The following is a 15345-nucleotide window of genomic DNA, read 5'->3' on the forward strand; positions in this document are numbered from 1 at the left end:
ATCGACTACGTCCATGGAAGGACCTATGATTTACTACGGCCCCTATTATTCTGATAGATGCAATTATATTTTAGTAGACCATGCTCCCCTATTTTCAGAAATCTAACCATACACACACACGCAGATACCCAGTCAACAGACGTATAACAACTTAGAGGCATTTGCACCCATAACGAAGCAATCCCAAACCCTAGATGGGTAGGTACCTATGTTAAAAAGCCATGCGAGCTCTATTTCAACATAGGTATATCAAAAGCTCATCTCTTACGAGGATAAAATATTTCTAATTCTGTTGCATCAATCTCCCAACGCTGCCAATGCAAGATATAATACACAGCTATCCCATCATTCCTCCACCCTCTCAGGGTATTATAGCTTATGAGGGTCGCAGTACTTCGGTAGGCTTGGGCCGGAAGGACCGCTAGCCCAGCTGATCACCGTCAAACTAGTGGTATATGCCATTGCTATGAATCCGAAAATGCAGAGAAGGATGTCGGTTACCTTCCGCGTCCTGCTTCTCGCTACCCCCTTATAATGAAGCAGCGGCTGAGGAAAGGTTAGTACGGCCTAGTATTACGCATCAAAAGGGACGGGAACACTTACGGGGTAGATATACACGAGAGGGATACAGGCGAAGTTTCCGACGAGAGCAACGAACTTGTCCAGATCGTCCGCGCCTCCCCATGCAATGAACGCGCAGAGGAAGACAACCAAGAAACGGAACATATTCTTCTGCCACTTAATGTACGGGTTGTACTTGCCGCTTTTTGTGAAGAGGGCGTTCTCCGTAATACGAATAGCTGGGAAAATCTGCAGGGGTGTTGATAGAAGAATAGCGAGTGAGTATAAGAACTGGACACCGTTGACGAGCTTGTTGTCCTGAGGTAGATTGAGGAGAACAACTGTCTCCGTCTTCGACCCGTACGCGGCATAAGATACCGCACCCATGGTAATAAAAAGGACGGAGATGATTATCATAACGTAGAACATGACCTTAGGGAACTTGGACGGCGACCTCATCGATTCCTGAATGGGGATAATAAGACCGATTCCTTCGAATGTGAAAATGGCGGTACCGATGAAGAGTGTCCAATCCTTTTGGTTAAACTGAATGATATCTGCTATGCCGTGTGTACTTAGGGTAAGGATGTCATAGTAGAAAAGGTACGCAAGGCCGATGACAATAAAGGCATCCGCTATTAAAGCTGTGAAACCAAGCTTCCCGATGTCTCGGAACAGAGAGAACGGCAAGAAGATGATCATTTGCATCAGGATCAGCCAGGTAATTCGAATATTTGTGTTGCAGTCGGAAACGGCAAGAATGAAGGCCTGTAGATTTTCAGCCGTGAATACAATGTATGCAGCGACAAATCCGATTTGGCTAATGACGATCGAAAACAAGATCAGTTTTCTCATCCAATCGCCATATAAAATTCCACCGATATCACCAAATGACCTTTCGACTTTTAATCGTGTAGTAACAAGCAACACGAAGCAGTAGTAGCTCAACGCCGCAACGAAGATTAGAACCAAGTTGCTGAAAAGCATACCACCGTTGAAGTAAGCACGAGGCAGAAACAAAACACCCGTGCCCACAAACGATTTCAGGAGGAGTAGGGCCGCATTAAAGGGGGTATTATTCCCGCTACCACCACGAACCCTTCGTCTCCTCTTGCGCTTAGATGGTGTCAGCAGGGCACTGTCTTCCATCGGCTCTCTCTCTTCTTCACTATCGTAGAAATCGTCGCTCTCTCCAGAAGAGAAGTACTCGCCAGGACCCAATACTTCGTCGTCCTCTTCCAGCTCTTCACCTGCGAAGTGGCCATAGATAGACAAAAACTCCAAGAAATTGCTGGTAAGTAACTGAGGTTCTCGCCTCCCCCTCGACGTCCCTTCCCCAGCTCCTAATCCATCAGAGTCTAGGTGCGGGCTACGCGCCGCTCTCCTCAGATAGTTCCGCCTAAATCCGCCGGGGACCTTGATGGTGTTTATATCGAGGACTTCACTCTCGGGCTCGTCCCTAGGTTGGCTGAAACTCTTGCTGCGCTGAGGTCGGTTACGGCCTTCTGCGTCTTCAGTCCATTTATAGATCTGGCGCGTTATATCTCCTCCCTGTAACTTAAGACTAGAGAATTCTTCATCGTCGCGCCCCGGCCCCACGGAATCGCCGACCTGCTTGCCTTTGGAATTGTCACCATTGTTGGATGCAGAATCCGTAGTGTCGGTAGGTTGGACTAAATGCCGCTTGATAATCTCGGGATCTTCGTAGGCGCCCAAAGCGCCGCCCTGCAAGTGTCTCGACCTTGTTTCGAAGGAGCCATAGTTGGTTGGCGTTATGGATGGCTGTAGCCCCGAACCAGTTCCCGCCGGCGATGAAGATCGTATCGGTGGAGTGCCAAATCTTGGGGGTGATGTCCCTATAGAATTTGAAAGCGCTGCAGCGAGAGCAGACACTCCGGGGCCCATAGAACTCTGACCAGCACCGGCAAGTGGACCTACATTCTCAACGATTTCTTCGTTTCGAGCTGCACCCTGAGGTCGTTGAGATGGCGGAGTTCCGAAAGCATAAGACGGTACGGGGGAAGCCAAGCGAGCGGTAACATCAGCGCGAGGCGCCGAAGTTCCATACATACGACCGGAAGTTGGAGAGGATGATAATTGCACACCAGAAGAGGCTCCAGGCTGCGGTGTTGCGCTTCTTTCCTGATCGGAATTCGCCATGGTAAAGTTTAGGATAATGGTCGATGACAACGAAGCATTGAGGTATGAGCAGCGTCGGAATTAGCGGCGAAGAGGCTGGAGATGAATATTTGAACACGAAACACGAAGATTAGAACCCGGAGCTAATTATAAACAAGAGTTAGTTGCAGCGTTCCGGAGATTAACGTAGGTAATAGGTAATGCACTAGGTTAGGTGCTTGATGAAGGAAAAGACTTTGTCTGAGACATACTAGTAGATGCAAATAGGAAGGCTACAAGATGATGCGATGGAAAAGAAGGCGGTAGAGAGAAATATTGGATAAGGTGTGTTATGTGTTAGGTAGATAAACTAGTTAACTAATAATAAGATACTGTAAGTACTTAGGCACAGTAGCCCTCGTGATACTACATACCTTATCAGTCAGACCCTGAAGAATTGGCCTAAGTCGGTCAACTGCATCATTTGGAGCCGTACCACGGGATGGATCAAATGCGCCTTGATTTCTCAGCCAATTAGCAGCCATCAAATTATCTCCGGGCTACCTAAGCACTGGAATATTTCGGTCCGGTACACAATAGTGGGCCTGATAAACGCATTAGGTACCATTAGCACCTGCGTTAGGTGCTTGCTGCTTCGGTCTGAAATACGAACGAACCACTTATTAGAGAAAGAGCCGACGCTATCGTACTTTTTCTTTGCGTTAGTTAGGTACAACTAGAAGTTAGGTCTTTTTAAGTTCTAGTTATAGTTAACACATTCTACTTATAAGTTCAGCATTGTCTCAAATTCTTCAATATTTCAATAATCCAATATTTCAATATTCCTTTCCTTTCCTTTGGTCATACAAAATGACAATTGGTCAAGTCGCTCTCCATCCCAGACTGTATGTCTCGTTTGGGATCAGCTGCCAAACGTCATTGGACCAAACTTGATTCAATTCGAGAAACATGTTGTGGGGAATATGGCTAGACTATAACCAGTCTAGCTATTCGTCTGATATTTGTTTGCGTCCCTTATGACATCTGATTTCGACGATCCCCAAACTCAACTTCGAGCGGGGTTGCTATAGGATAATGCATCTACACTACATCAACACATCAACATTGTTAGTGACACCCCAATATGTCTGCTTGCCGCGAGAGTTGGTAGCCTCTCACAACGACGAGGCTAGCCACTAGTTTATACCGTTACGATCTTTATAGTAACAGTCAGAACTCGTAAGATCCGTTAATACAATATGCCTCCGGAATCCCGAGGAGATAACACGGGCTCCGACCCAGCGCCGTCCAAGAAGGTCAAGCTTGGAATCGTTGCTGGAGTCTTTATCCCCGTGGTTTTAAATATTATCAGTATTTTGATGTTCCTTCGTTTTGGTTCCATCATGGGTCGGATTGGACTGGTTGGGATGCTAGGTAGGTCCTACTAGCACCTACGTGACGGTTCGGTACCTTACATACGAACATTTACGCAGGTTTACTTGTTATAGCATATATTGTCGATTTTATCACTACTCTCTCCCTATCTGCTATAGCGTCTAATGGGGAGGTTAAGGGAGGTGGCGCCTACTACTTGATCTCAAGGTCCCTCGGTCCTGAGTTCGGCGGCTCCATTGGTATCTTGTTCTATCTCGCCCAAGTCGTGAACACGTCGCTTAATATCGTTGGTCTCATAGATTGCTTAAAACTCAATCTAGGACCTCTAATACCACATGGATACTGGGACAGCTATGGTATGCAAACTGCTGCTCTTGTTTTCTGTACGGGTTTAAGTCTTGCCGGACATGCTCTCTTCGTCCAAGCAAGCGGCGGCCTCATCGTCATCTTAACATTGGCTATCATAAGTATCCCAATCTCGACTGTAATGAAGAGTCCATTCAAGAACGACGATATTGGAATTGAATTTACTGGGTTGAGCCTGGCTACGATGCGCTCTAATCTCTTTCCACACGCTGGTGGCCCTAGGTATCGAGGTGTTGAGACATTCAGGGAACTATTCGGTATACTGTTCAGTGCTACATCCGGTATTTTTGCAGGAGCTTCGATGTCGGGGGACCTCCGCAATCCAAGTAAAGCAATCCCGAGAGGAACATTATGGGCTATGGCTGCGACGTTCGTCCTCTATCTCGTCGTAATTCTGTCGATAGCTTCTAGCATTACTCACCCTTCATTTCTCCGGGATACCAATATTATCTCCACAGCGAGTATATGGCCGCCACTTATTCTTGCCGGCGAGTGTGCGACAACCTTTTTCTCAGCTTTAATGGGAATTATTGGCGGTTCTAAACTTCTTCAGGCTCTTGGTCGAGATAAACTCCTTCCAGGGCTATCCATCTTTGGGAAGGGGAATAAACGTGATGATCCTATACTTGCAATACTTGTCACATATATGATTGCACAGGCTTCGCTATTCGCGAATTTGAATCAAATTGCGACTTTCATATCAATGAGCTATCAGGTAAGTATCTCTCATGAGATGCCATCCTGGCCTAGAGAACTAATGTTCGGTATAGATGACGTTCTTCGTCATGAATCTAGCATGTTTCTTGCTAAAGATAGGATCAGCTCCCAACTTCCGTCCTGCGTTTAAGTTCTTCAGCTGGCACACTGCCTTTGTGGGAAGTGTTATATCCGCTGCTTCCATGTTTTTCATAGATGAGACGTACGCTGCTGCTGCTATCTGCATTCTAATCTTTCTCTTCCTCGTTATTCATTTTATGAGCCCGCCGAAACATTGGGGCGACGTATCTCAGAATTTGATCTATCATCAAGTGCGAAAGTACCTTCTGCGACTCAAACCTGAACACATTAAATTCTGGAGACCTCAGATCATACTTCTAATCAATGATCCACGGCATCATACGCGGCTCATACAGTTCTGCAACTCTTTGAAGAAGGGATCTTTGTATATATTAGGACATGTTATCGTGACGGATGATTTCAATTCTGGCATACACGAGGCAAAGTTGCAACAATCGGCCTGGGCTCGATACATATCGGAATTCTCAAGAATTAAGGCATTCGTTCAGTTGACAATGTCGCCATCGATCATATGGGGAGTGCGGAATCTAATACTCTCAGCCGGCCTGGGCGGCATGAGACCCAATATAGCCATTCTCGGATTTTACAACATAGATGATTTACGCAAGTCTCGACCGCTTGGGCGGATACCAGAAGTCCCAAGCACGCCCACCCGACCGAAAATGGAAACAAAGACCGATGGTAAATCTTTGAGGCGGCGACGCGGTGACACATCTGCCCGTCTACTAGATGGGTTCCTTCCAACCGATGCCATGCGCACAGAGGACATGATGTCTCCTGAAAGTTATTTAACGATTCTTGAAGACCTTGCACTTCGCCACCGTCTGAATGTTGCTATTGGCAAAGGGTTTCAAACCTTGGAAACTCCGCGCCATGATGGAAACAACACTAAAAGGTATATCGACCTTTGGCCAATTCAAATGTCGGCTGAGATCACCGATGGCGACAAAAGTATTTGGACAACCAACTTTGATACATGTGTGTTCCCCTACGTATGCAAATTGAAAACTATTCATTGACGGATGAATGCAGATACGTTGATTCTTCAACTTGGCTATATTCTACAAAGTGTTCCGGCATGGAAAAGAGTATTTCAGCTCCGAGTCTTGGTATTCGTTGAGTATGAGAGCGAAGTCAAGGAAGAAGAGGCCAGATTAAAGACACTTCTGGAAAAGTTACGAATCGATGCTACAATCAAAGTATTTTGGCTTGCTTCGGGACAATTGGAGAGCTATGAGACTATTGTTAATGGTCGAGGAATTGGCTCCGGATATAGGCGTATCGTAAACGAGTTGCTGAAAGACGACGAGTGGTGGCAAGAACTTCAGAGGTTGAGGACCGAAGCTCACGAAATGTCTCGATCTCAAGAACTCGCATCATTAGAGCAAATGCTGAATGCTACTAGACGTAGAGGCAGTTCAGTGTCCAAATCCGATGGCTATAATAGTTTATCAAGGGGACTTGACGTCAACGATATACTAGAAAGATCTAAGAAACCGACCGTTTCTGCCATTTCAAAATTGGGCGTCAACTTCGGCATTCATACTCACCAGCTGAGCTCTTCCGGATTTGGTGTTCGAACAGATACTAATACGTCCGACTTTAGCGACGATGACGGCGAATCCATTGCCTCATCAAACGCCGACTTCAACGACATTACTGGCCCAGGGAGTGTTAGCGTTATGGAAGACTTAGCTTCGTCGCGGAGACCTAGCTTCTTAGCATATGCAGGTCGGAGGAAAAGCCATGGAGATATCATGCAAAGGGCAGCACCACCAAGGAGTTTAGAGCCTACCCAAGATCGGCATTTGGAGCAACAGACTGCAGCCACCTCGTCTGGATATGGCACAATGGCCCCCACAACAGGGACGGTTTCAACACCAGTACTATCTAACTCCGAGCCAACGCAGAGCTTGGCCAGCCGTCTTGATACTGTAGCAGTACCAAGAGAAACATCCCCTATCATACCAAAAGCACCGCCTAGACCCGCTCTATCACGTCATTCGTCAGCAAGTCGGTTCACTAGTAACCCAACACCAGAAACTACTGTCTTGGTCGACGATTCAGGATCGAGGATCACGTTCTCTGAAGGAGAGCAGACAATACCAACCAGAGCTAGACGTCCCATACTGTTACGAAACGCCTCGGCCGGTCCGTTCTCTAGCAGACCCGTTCCAGAGACCACGGTTGAGGCTGAAGAAGACCATGGGCCTCGGCTTACATTTGCGGACCCTGAACAGGGCGTATCTGAGCCACTATTAAGATCCAGGAGAAACTCGATGTCACGAAATGGGGGACTATCAGATGCTCGATTCAATATACCGGAGTTGCTAGCATCTCATCGCTCGAGTGGCTTATCAGACGAGGATACTCGCTCATCCTACTCTACACAGAACCTACCTCTTTCATTTAATGATTTGCCTAGTCGCGCCCAACACCTAATTCTTAATGAGCTAATGCGTCAGAATAGCAGCGATGCGGCGGTGCTACTCACAACTCTCCCGATTCCTGAGGAAGGGACATGCAAGAGCGAAGAGGCCAGCCTGAGATATTTGACCGATATTGAGGTGCTTTGCCACGAGCTTCCACCTGTCCTCTTGGTTTTGAGTAATAATATGACTGTGACGGTCAGTCTATAATATAGCACCATTTAGAGGGTCGATTTAACCAGTGGGGGTTGCTTAACTGCTAGCACATTTTGATTTACTACTAGAATATTATATAACGAGGGCCTTTCTGACAAATAACGGCCGTTACTCATTTCCCACCCAAGTTAATTATCCCTATTTTGCTGAGACTGTTAAAGTCCTACGCATAGGAGACCACTGTCGAACCACATACTTCTCTGCACGAATCAACTGGTTATTTTTGGAAACTCTTTTGAGGAAAAACAATGCGTTGTTCTCCTGACTCTTATACTTGGAGTATTAACAACTGTTGCCCTTGTTAGATGACGTAGTGGTGGGTTTGACAAAGGCAAATTTGATAAAAAATACTAGGTACTATTCACTTAGATAGTTTAGGACTGACATAGACATTTCGGACATATCTTGCGTTATACTTATTCGATCTAGGGCGATGATAGACTAACCAATAGCTTATGTTACGCACCAACACACGAAGTATAAGTAACGCACTAGCCAAAGGTCGGATGCTAGGTAGGCTGGTAGGCCAGCTTCTAGTCAGGGTAGACTCGATTCACTTAACACTCTAACGACATCAATCTAGCCTTTCTATTCAGTATCTATATAACAGACAATCATCTCTTTGGTGTAGATACAATGCGTTGGTTAAGGAAGCTTGAGTGACAAAGCACAATGCTTTGTTATGACACCTTCATGGTTCACAATGCTAACAATCATGCCTTAATAGTCCAGTTGGTGACGAAAGAAAGGAGTCAAAGAAACGCCGATTCACTCATCCCATCTTTCTACCAAACAAAACCACGCCGCCATTAATGACTTGAAGTCTATTCCCATGGCGCGCCACCGCTTGACTCTAAAGCTGTTTTGACTTTTCACTACTTGCCTATTTATGTCACTAGTTACTGACGCCATAATTCGGTATTGATGAACGCATAGCATATTCATTCCTTACAGCATAGCGACTTTTTATAATCTATTTTAATACTTGATATTTAATACTTAATACTTCATTCTTATAACTATTGCATAGAAATCCTACTAACCTAGGTAATACGAAGGAAGATACCCGTCACTGAAAGGATCACGGAATAAGGAGCAAATGGTACACGAAAATCGTCGCCACCGAAGCGCGGGCTCGGCCCGTAAAAGTAGCTTTACTACCAGCCTGAGGCGCAATAGCAGCGGTAGTTTTATTTCAAGGGTCTTAGGGAGTTTTCGACATAAGCATCATGAGGAGAAGGGGAAGAAGACGTCAGCGCAAGAGACGGGGGAGCAGCAGGATTGGATAGCCAACTACAGAGGCACACATCACCCCGACCGACCGCGTGTCGACAAACGCACTCAGGAGATGGTATCCGATGAAGAGTACGCCGCGCGGCTCGGCTGGATACGGGGGAAGAGCCAGGGGCATTGCGAACCGAGCGATCACAATAGGCCGTCGCAGGCCCCTGTGCCTAATTTCAGTTATTCGTCGACGAGCCCGAGGAGTAATAGGATGAGCTCCATGTCCCCCACGTTCGCTGAGACGGGGCAACCATCTCGCGACTGGGCACCATCCAAGGAGGCCGCTACTACGGACCCGACCCTGGTCTCTCCAGTATTGCCTGGCGTTGGGGCGATACGAACATACAACGCGAGTAGCTTAGACCGAGGCCCTATTATCCGGTATAGCGAGGGGTCCGAGAAACGGGCACCTCCACCGCCAAGGAAAATATCTGCTACCAGTCAGCATTCCAAGAGGCGTGGCTCACGGGGTTCAATGCTCGGGGGGAAGAGAACCGAGACTGATGTCGAGATAACCAATCTGCCGAACCGCAAGACCAAGACGCCGATGTACAACGGCTATCCTATCAGCGAACACGCACCCGGCCTCATCCTAAACTCCTCACCAACTTCACCCGCAGCACCACTAACATGTCCCTGGCGCGGCTGCTACGCCGTTCTTAGCACAGCACAAGAGAAAGAGGATAACCTCTGTACCACATGCCGTGAGGCCCTATTTCCTCGAGAAAGCGCATTCTTCGGCCCGTCTCCGACCGTCATTCAGAACACCCATCTCAAGACGCTACAAGCTCTCACCGGCTCTCCTAACACTACTAACGAGCACGGCCAAACCCGCACCGAGCGTTCCAGCGCTAGGAGTTTTAAGCTACTCCCGGCGCCGCGGGGTAAGAGGCGACATATTATCGAAGCGCGGAGGATGGCTAGTAACGAGGGTGATAATGATGATGGGCATGGGGATAGTAGCAGTGACAGCGAGAAGGAAAGCGGTAACGAAACAGACGGATCGGCCTGGAGCACGTTCTCGCCGGACAGCAACCAACAGGCAAGCCTCGGAATCCAAGACGCCAGCCCGTTTTCTCCGCTGCACGAGGGGATTTTCGGAACCAGTCCTAGGTCTTTAGGCATTAGATTCAACGGGGGAATTGAACACGGCGATAATCACACGTACGAGAACGGCGGCAGAGAAGAAGTAGAAGAGTCCCTTTCCCCACACACCAAGCCCCCCAGCGACAAATCCTGGACAACAGACTTGCAGTCCACCTCCAGCAGCAGCGGCGACGAGCTCGCGTCCCCATACTCGGATGTCGATATGGAAACAGCGTTGCGAGACCTGTACCCGCCTCCGCTAATCGCCCGCATCCAAAGCGGCGAGCGGGTCTCCCAGCCGCAGCGTCCAAGCAACGTCTACCGCTCTAGGGACACGCTGCTGTACCGGGAGATCGAGGATATAATCGACTGCTACGCATACCCCGAGGAGACGAAGACGAAGACGAAGACGGGGCCGGGACCGGATATAGCGGAGCAGGAGCAGGAGCAGGAGCGCCACAAGGCCGATGCTGCTGCTACGTACTTTGCGGACGAGTCGGAGGCGGAGATGAGGAGGAGCGGGTTTATCTAGGGACATCTAGTTAGGGCAGGTCACCTCGAGTTAGATGTGGTTGAGTTAGGTTAGGTACCTAGGTAGGCATATCATGTATAAAGGAAACGACTTATGAATTAACAACATGAAGCAACTCTCTGTATAAAGAGACATGCATTACTGGTGAAGTACCTAACCTAGCCTAATAGCAGCGAGCAAAGACATGAGAACACGGCAGAACTAAAAACACAACACAACTTCAACTTAACACAACGCGATGCAATGCAATGCAAAAGCTCCCATGGCGATGGCCAAGTGGCCAAGACAGTCATCATGGGAATATGTCCTATGGAGTAAACGTCGGCCTACAGGTAGAGCCTGCACAAAACACAAAAAAGCCAGATGCGATCCATATCAAATAGTGACGATGCTGATTTTCCGTGTCCGCCTTTTCTTTTCCTTGATGCAAAAGCCTGGGAGAATTAACTCGACCTATCCGGGAGTACAAACAACTGGTATCTAAAACAACCCTGTAACCGCGTCGCGCATCAAGAAATGCTAATCACCACCTTCTCTCCAGCTTGCTGGCCCTGCTCCTGGTGACCTTCATGCTGCTGCTGCTGGATACGGTGGTCCTCTTCCTGACGGTTCTGCTGTCCCGTCTTCTGGGCATCATTCTTGCCCTGGCTCCGAACAGGCTGTTGCTTTGCCTGCTGTCCCGCGGGCTTAGCGGCATGCTCGCCCGACTTTGAAAGGCCTTTCGTCGCCGTCTAGTCGATTTCGAGGGCGCTTCCATCACGGCTACGTGGAAGAAAAAAAAGCATGTTAGCGCCTATCCTTATCACTACCAAGCGAGGCAAGAAGGTAAGTTACTTACGGAATGTGGGTGTTTCCTTGGTCCTCTATCGCTTGTTTAATGTCCTCCGGTAGAGAACCGTTTACCTTGATGGCGTAGGTACCGGGGACGAAGGTGTCGACGCGTTGCCAGCGCGCAATCCAGGAACGACGAGGTTGGAAGTAGGCGGCGGTGCCCTCGAACTGGCTCGAGGTGCAGGCCTCGATGGCCTCAGGCGAGCCCTTCAGGTCAAGGAAAGGGCAGTTGGGACAGCCTTCTGCACGGAAGTGCTATTGGATTTACCTAGGTCAGTATTGCTTTGCATTTGATGTGGTGATATATCAAGATCAAGATAGGTGGGATTTGTAGGAAGGGGAATACGATATCGAGAATACGTACAGACTGGGTCATGATGATAGAGCACACCATGCACGCGCGGGCGTATCGCCACTGGTTAGGCGCGATAACCATGCCGAGCAGGTTCTGAGAAGCCATCTTGGAAGCTGTGTTGGGGACTGCACTGGAAGATTGGCAGTTGTTGGTAGCTTTAGAGCTAGAGGCTTTATTGCCAGGACTTTTATTGCCAGAGGCCTGGTAGTCTGAGTCTTTGTGGTCAGAGCCCTTTGAGCCAGAACCTTCTTGGTCGGGATCTTTGTGATCGTCGTCGCCCTGATATTTAGACTTGTCCTGGTCGCAATCCTTTTCAGAGTCGTCTTCCTTCTCGCTGTCGGAAGCCTCTTCTTCGTCGTTAGGATCTTTCTCGTTAGAATCCTCCTCCTTAGGCTTGCGCTCCTCAAAATAATAGCTTAGGTCAATGTCTTGATCTGCCTCTTCGTTTCCGGCCTCGTCTCCGTGCTCCTCGTTCACCTCTTCCTCTTCAAACAATCCCTCGTTGTATGAGTTTTCGTCGGCGGGATCGTGGTCGCCGGGAAAGAGTTGGAAATCGGATTCCTGATCGGGCTCCTGATTGGAGACAGGTGCTAAGGCAAAGAGGTACAGGGGAACAACTCCTTCGAGGATCAGGTCGTTGATAAACAAGGGAACGCTTGGGAAGCCGAGGCGGACAATGTAAGGATCATACGCAGAAGGATCGTAGGAAAAATCCTCGAAGATGTGAGTGTTAAAAAACGCGATAGGAAGCCGCGTATGAACTTGACCTGGAGGAAGCTGACCAGTAGGATCTTGGACGGGACCTTGACTGGGACCTTGATTAGAACCTTGGTTGGGAATAGGAGCACCACTTTGATTGGCAGAGTGCCAATCGACAAAGCCCTGATCAGCAGGCTGCTGATTGGAAGGCTCTGGAGTAGGAACAGCAACAGCTTGTTCGGGAACGTTATCGTCGGGAACGCTGTCTGGAGTGTTGAGCGGAACGTTGTTTGGAACGTTATCGACGTTGTCAGGAACGTTGTCAGGGACGTTGTCGGGGACGTTGTTGGGGATGTTGTCGCTGATACCGGTGTTATTGTCCGAGGTAGAAATCAAGTGGCTAGAAGCGGCTTCGTCACCGTCACTAAGAGCTTCGTTACCAGGAGCCTCGTAAGTAGGAGTCTCGTTAGTAGAGGCTGCAGGTGTTGCAGGTGTTGCAGGGACCGCGCGGGCCTCACGGGCTGCAGGGTTAGCTCTTTGTCGAGCTAGGCGAGCTCGAGCCCCATTGTTCTTAGCCTGCTGCACCCGGTTCATTGTGGCGGTTAGATGAATCACGGTTTGGTGCAACTCCCTTAACAACAAGTTGATGTGCGGGGTAAGTTCGGATAAATGTTGAAGCATGCAATTATCCGAATTGTATGTGTTTAAATATTCATCTGAGGGGCAGGGTGATCTTTGCACCTGCATTTGTTACTGTGGTGGGGCAGCCTGTGCACCATTACTTAAGGCAAGTGCAATTCACTAGGTTACTAAACTAAGTGGTCCAAGCAACAAGTGCATGTAAGTACTGCTACACTAAATTTACTATGAGAAGATACAGATAGTTGACCTTTTCCAACAAAATCACAAGAAATCAGAGGGCAGGAATGATCGCAAAATGGTAGTTACCTTTGGCCATCTGATTTAGGTGCTTTGGGTTAAGCCTACCTTAGGTACATGTAGTACTTTGGTACCACTGATCTGGAATATGCATGCAATTATCCGAGTGTACTTAGGTACATATCTATCAAAGAATGAATTTTAATATGTACTTTGCGATTCTAACATGACTTGATGGAAATGCATCATTCAAAAGCCACTCTAACTGGAACTAGCCTACAAATAAATATTACACCAAAGACAAGAGCATGATATCCCGATAATAAAGCCCATAATGACTGAACAAGCTGATGCATTAATGACTAATGCATCAATAGCTGGTACGCAGAGCGCAGCCAGAGTCAAAAAGTCACATGAGCTAGCTACCGTTACTATCAAGACACCGCGCTATTCCTACGCACATCTCGAGCTTTTCAGTGCCTCGGCCGATCCGGGTGTCTTAGATGCTCTCCAAGTGCGGTCCAAGTGTACATCTGCCCTGAAGCAATTCCTGGGCACCACAGGTCTTGGGATGCCTCTAGATATTCTCAAGGTAGAAGGGAAGGACTGTTGGTTAAGAGTCCCTCGAGATGACTTAGCAGCCTTTTCTGCAGCCATTACAGCCTGGCAAGGCTCTTATCAGGATGGTCTTCACTCATCACTTCGAATACGAGGGTGCTCTGACTGGCTTGGTGCCTTGGTGGGAAGAGATGGGGAGGATGAGCTATGGACTGGCTGAAACTTGACGGACGAAACCACCTTGTCAACCATTACCAACACGCCGAGAAACAAAATAATCTCAACCCACATTTCTATTGGTACCGCCCTAATGGTATATCCTGTTTCCTCTCCCTGTCCCCGCAACGCCATTGCTTCCCTGACGATCAAGTGCCATATATGCAAGGATGCCACGTTATGCCACCGCTCAATGCAACATCACCGTTTGGAAACATCAAAACTAAAATGCCTCTTACATCCCCGACATAAGGGAGTTATTCGCATACGCCTAAGAAGAGTCAGCTTAACATATTCGCATCGTACCTAACATAGCGACTTACCATCGGTCGAATCGGAGGATGGGGAACAGCATCAAATTGGTTAAAGTTTAACTTATAGTCGGGACCAATGTTGATGTAGGCGCCCCTGTTCTCTGTCTGGTCACAATATTTCGGTGCCGAGAAGACTTGGAACTAGTTAGCATATAGGAATGGACCAACTCAGGAGACAACTTACCGGTAATGCACTTTCCATCGTGCTCCTCTTCGTAGCCATCCATACGGACTTCATGACTTCGAATGATAGCGTCCAGGCCGTTCTTCTCGCAGAACCTCTTTGTCACGTCCGGTCCGAATTGCATACCCACTCCTCGTTTGCTAGGGCCTCGTCCAGGGGCTGTTTGAGGATCCGTCCAGAGCATTTCCATCATCAAGCCAGCTTGACCTGGTTGCCTCTGAGCATGCCTATTGACCTTTCGGATATCATCCAGAGTGACGTTATCATCTGAAAATAGGCCACCGTGCAAGACGAGATACTTAGATCCGATGAGCGTTGCCAACGGCAGTGCAGAAAAGCTTTCGGAGAACAGCTTGAATACCCTAGAATCCGATTAGAATATGCGAGTGGCTTAAAAAAAAAAAAAGGGGGGGGGGGGGGGGGGGGGGGCGGAACAAAGAGAAGTTTATAAAAAATTTAAAAAAAAAGAGAAACACAAAAAAAATTAAATATATGGGGTTTGGGGTTTTACCCGATTAAGGGAC

The 15345-nt window shown here is 48.1% G+C and overlaps 6 protein-coding genes across 6 annotated transcripts in view; 3 read left to right on the forward strand and 3 right to left on the reverse strand.

The window, feature by feature from the left end:
• Positions 1-48: 48 nt before the first annotated feature.
• On the reverse strand, positions 49-3057 carry F4813DRAFT_355509 (transmembrane amino acid transporter protein-domain-containing protein). Its single transcript, XM_049242878.1, has 3 exons — positions 2952-3057; positions 604-2843; positions 49-546 (listed from the first exon to the last, which is right to left on the reverse strand). Exons 2-3 carry the CDS (start codon positions 2719-2721, stop codon positions 370-372), a joined length of 2295 nt encoding a protein of 764 aa, XP_049101008.1. The 5' UTR covers positions 2722-2843; positions 2952-3057; the 3' UTR covers positions 49-369.
• Positions 3058-3679: 622 nt separating this feature from the next.
• On the forward strand, positions 3680-8430 carry F4813DRAFT_37200 (amino acid permease-domain-containing protein). Its single transcript, XM_049244676.1, has 4 exons — positions 3680-4113; positions 4173-5155; positions 5211-6216; positions 6271-8430. The coding sequence occupies exons 1-4, from the start codon at positions 3939-3941 to the stop codon at positions 7875-7877; spliced, it is 3771 nt and encodes a 1256-aa protein (XP_049101009.1). The 5' UTR covers positions 3680-3938; the 3' UTR covers positions 7878-8430.
• On the forward strand, positions 8385-10904 carry F4813DRAFT_37249 (uncharacterized protein). The gene has a single exon (XM_049244699.1). The coding sequence runs from the start codon at positions 8983-8985 to the stop codon at positions 10783-10785; it is 1803 nt and encodes a 600-aa protein (XP_049101010.1). The 5' UTR covers positions 8385-8982; the 3' UTR covers positions 10786-10904.
• Positions 10864-13716, reverse strand: F4813DRAFT_355514 (Spt4/RpoE2 zinc finger-domain-containing protein). The gene is made up of 4 exons (XM_049242879.1): positions 13581-13716; positions 11981-13510; positions 11624-11871; positions 10864-11547 (listed from the first exon to the last, which is right to left on the reverse strand). Exons 2-4 carry the CDS (start codon positions 13415-13417, stop codon positions 11517-11519), a joined length of 1716 nt encoding a protein of 571 aa, XP_049101011.1. The 5' UTR covers positions 13418-13510; positions 13581-13716; the 3' UTR covers positions 10864-11516.
• Positions 13717-13774: 58 nt separating this feature from the next.
• F4813DRAFT_37276 (uncharacterized protein) lies at positions 13775-14442 on the forward strand. The gene has a single exon (XM_049244731.1). It carries the CDS (start codon positions 13884-13886, stop codon positions 14325-14327), a length of 444 nt encoding a protein of 147 aa, XP_049101012.1. The 5' UTR covers positions 13775-13883; the 3' UTR covers positions 14328-14442.
• A 46-nt stretch (positions 14443-14488) lies between these two features.
• The window catches only part of F4813DRAFT_37283 (protein phosphatase 5), a 2194-nt gene continuing 1337 nt past the window's right edge, over positions 14489-15345 (reverse strand). Inside the window, exons 5-7 of the mRNA XM_049244744.1 lie at positions 14822-15183; positions 14647-14771; positions 14489-14594 (exon numbers count right to left, since the gene is read on the reverse strand). Coding sequence (XP_049101013.1) covers positions 14559-14594; positions 14647-14771; positions 14822-15183 — 523 coding nt within the window. The 3' untranslated portion in view covers positions 14489-14558. The remainder of the gene's footprint in view (positions 14595-14646; positions 14772-14821; positions 15184-15345) is intronic.

This window comes from Daldinia decipiens (assembly GCF_022478715.1).
Source record: "Daldinia decipiens strain CBS 113046 unplaced genomic scaffold F4813scaffold_11, whole genome shotgun sequence".
Taxonomy (NCBI): domain Eukaryota; kingdom Fungi; phylum Ascomycota; class Sordariomycetes; order Xylariales; family Hypoxylaceae; genus Daldinia; species Daldinia decipiens.

What these genes read in the sequence shown, in the direction of transcription:
- F4813DRAFT_355509 (XM_049242878.1), bottom strand. Translation starts at nt 2,721, where the DNA reads ATGGCGAATTCCGATCAGGAAAGAAGCGCAACACCGCAGCCTGGAGCC. An exon ending in CTCTCGTGTATATCTACCCC is followed by an intron (nt 547 to 603) that starts GTAAGTGTTCCC and finishes ACCTTTCCTCAG; the next exon opens with CCGCTGCTTCATTATAAGGG.
- F4813DRAFT_37200 (XM_049244676.1), top strand. Translation starts at nt 3,939, where the DNA reads ATGCCTCCGGAATCCCGAGGAGATAACACGGGCTCCGACCCAGCGCCG. An exon ending in TGGACTGGTTGGGATGCTAG is followed by an intron (nt 4,114 to 4,172) that starts GTAGGTCCTACT and finishes ACATTTACGCAG; the next exon opens with GTTTACTTGTTATAGCATAT. An exon ending in GACAACCAACTTTGATACAT is followed by an intron (nt 6,217 to 6,270) that starts GTGTGTTCCCCT and finishes GGATGAATGCAG; the next exon opens with ATACGTTGATTCTTCAACTT.
- F4813DRAFT_37249 (XM_049244699.1), top strand. Translation starts at nt 8,983, where the DNA reads ATGGTACACGAAAATCGTCGCCACCGAAGCGCGGGCTCGGCCCGTAAA.
- F4813DRAFT_355514 (XM_049242879.1), bottom strand. Translation starts at nt 13,417, where the DNA reads ATGCAGGTGCAAAGATCACCCTGCCCCTCAGATGAATATTTAAACACA. An exon ending in CTATCATCATGACCCAGTCT is followed by an intron (nt 11,872 to 11,980) that starts GTACGTATTCTC and finishes TAAATCCAATAG; the next exon opens with CACTTCCGTGCAGAAGGCTG. An exon ending in CAAGGAAACACCCACATTCC is followed by an intron (nt 11,548 to 11,623) that starts GTAAGTAACTTA and finishes TCTTCCACGTAG; the next exon opens with CCGTGATGGAAGCGCCCTCG.
- F4813DRAFT_37276 (XM_049244731.1), top strand. Translation starts at nt 13,884, where the DNA reads ATGACTGAACAAGCTGATGCATTAATGACTAATGCATCAATAGCTGGT.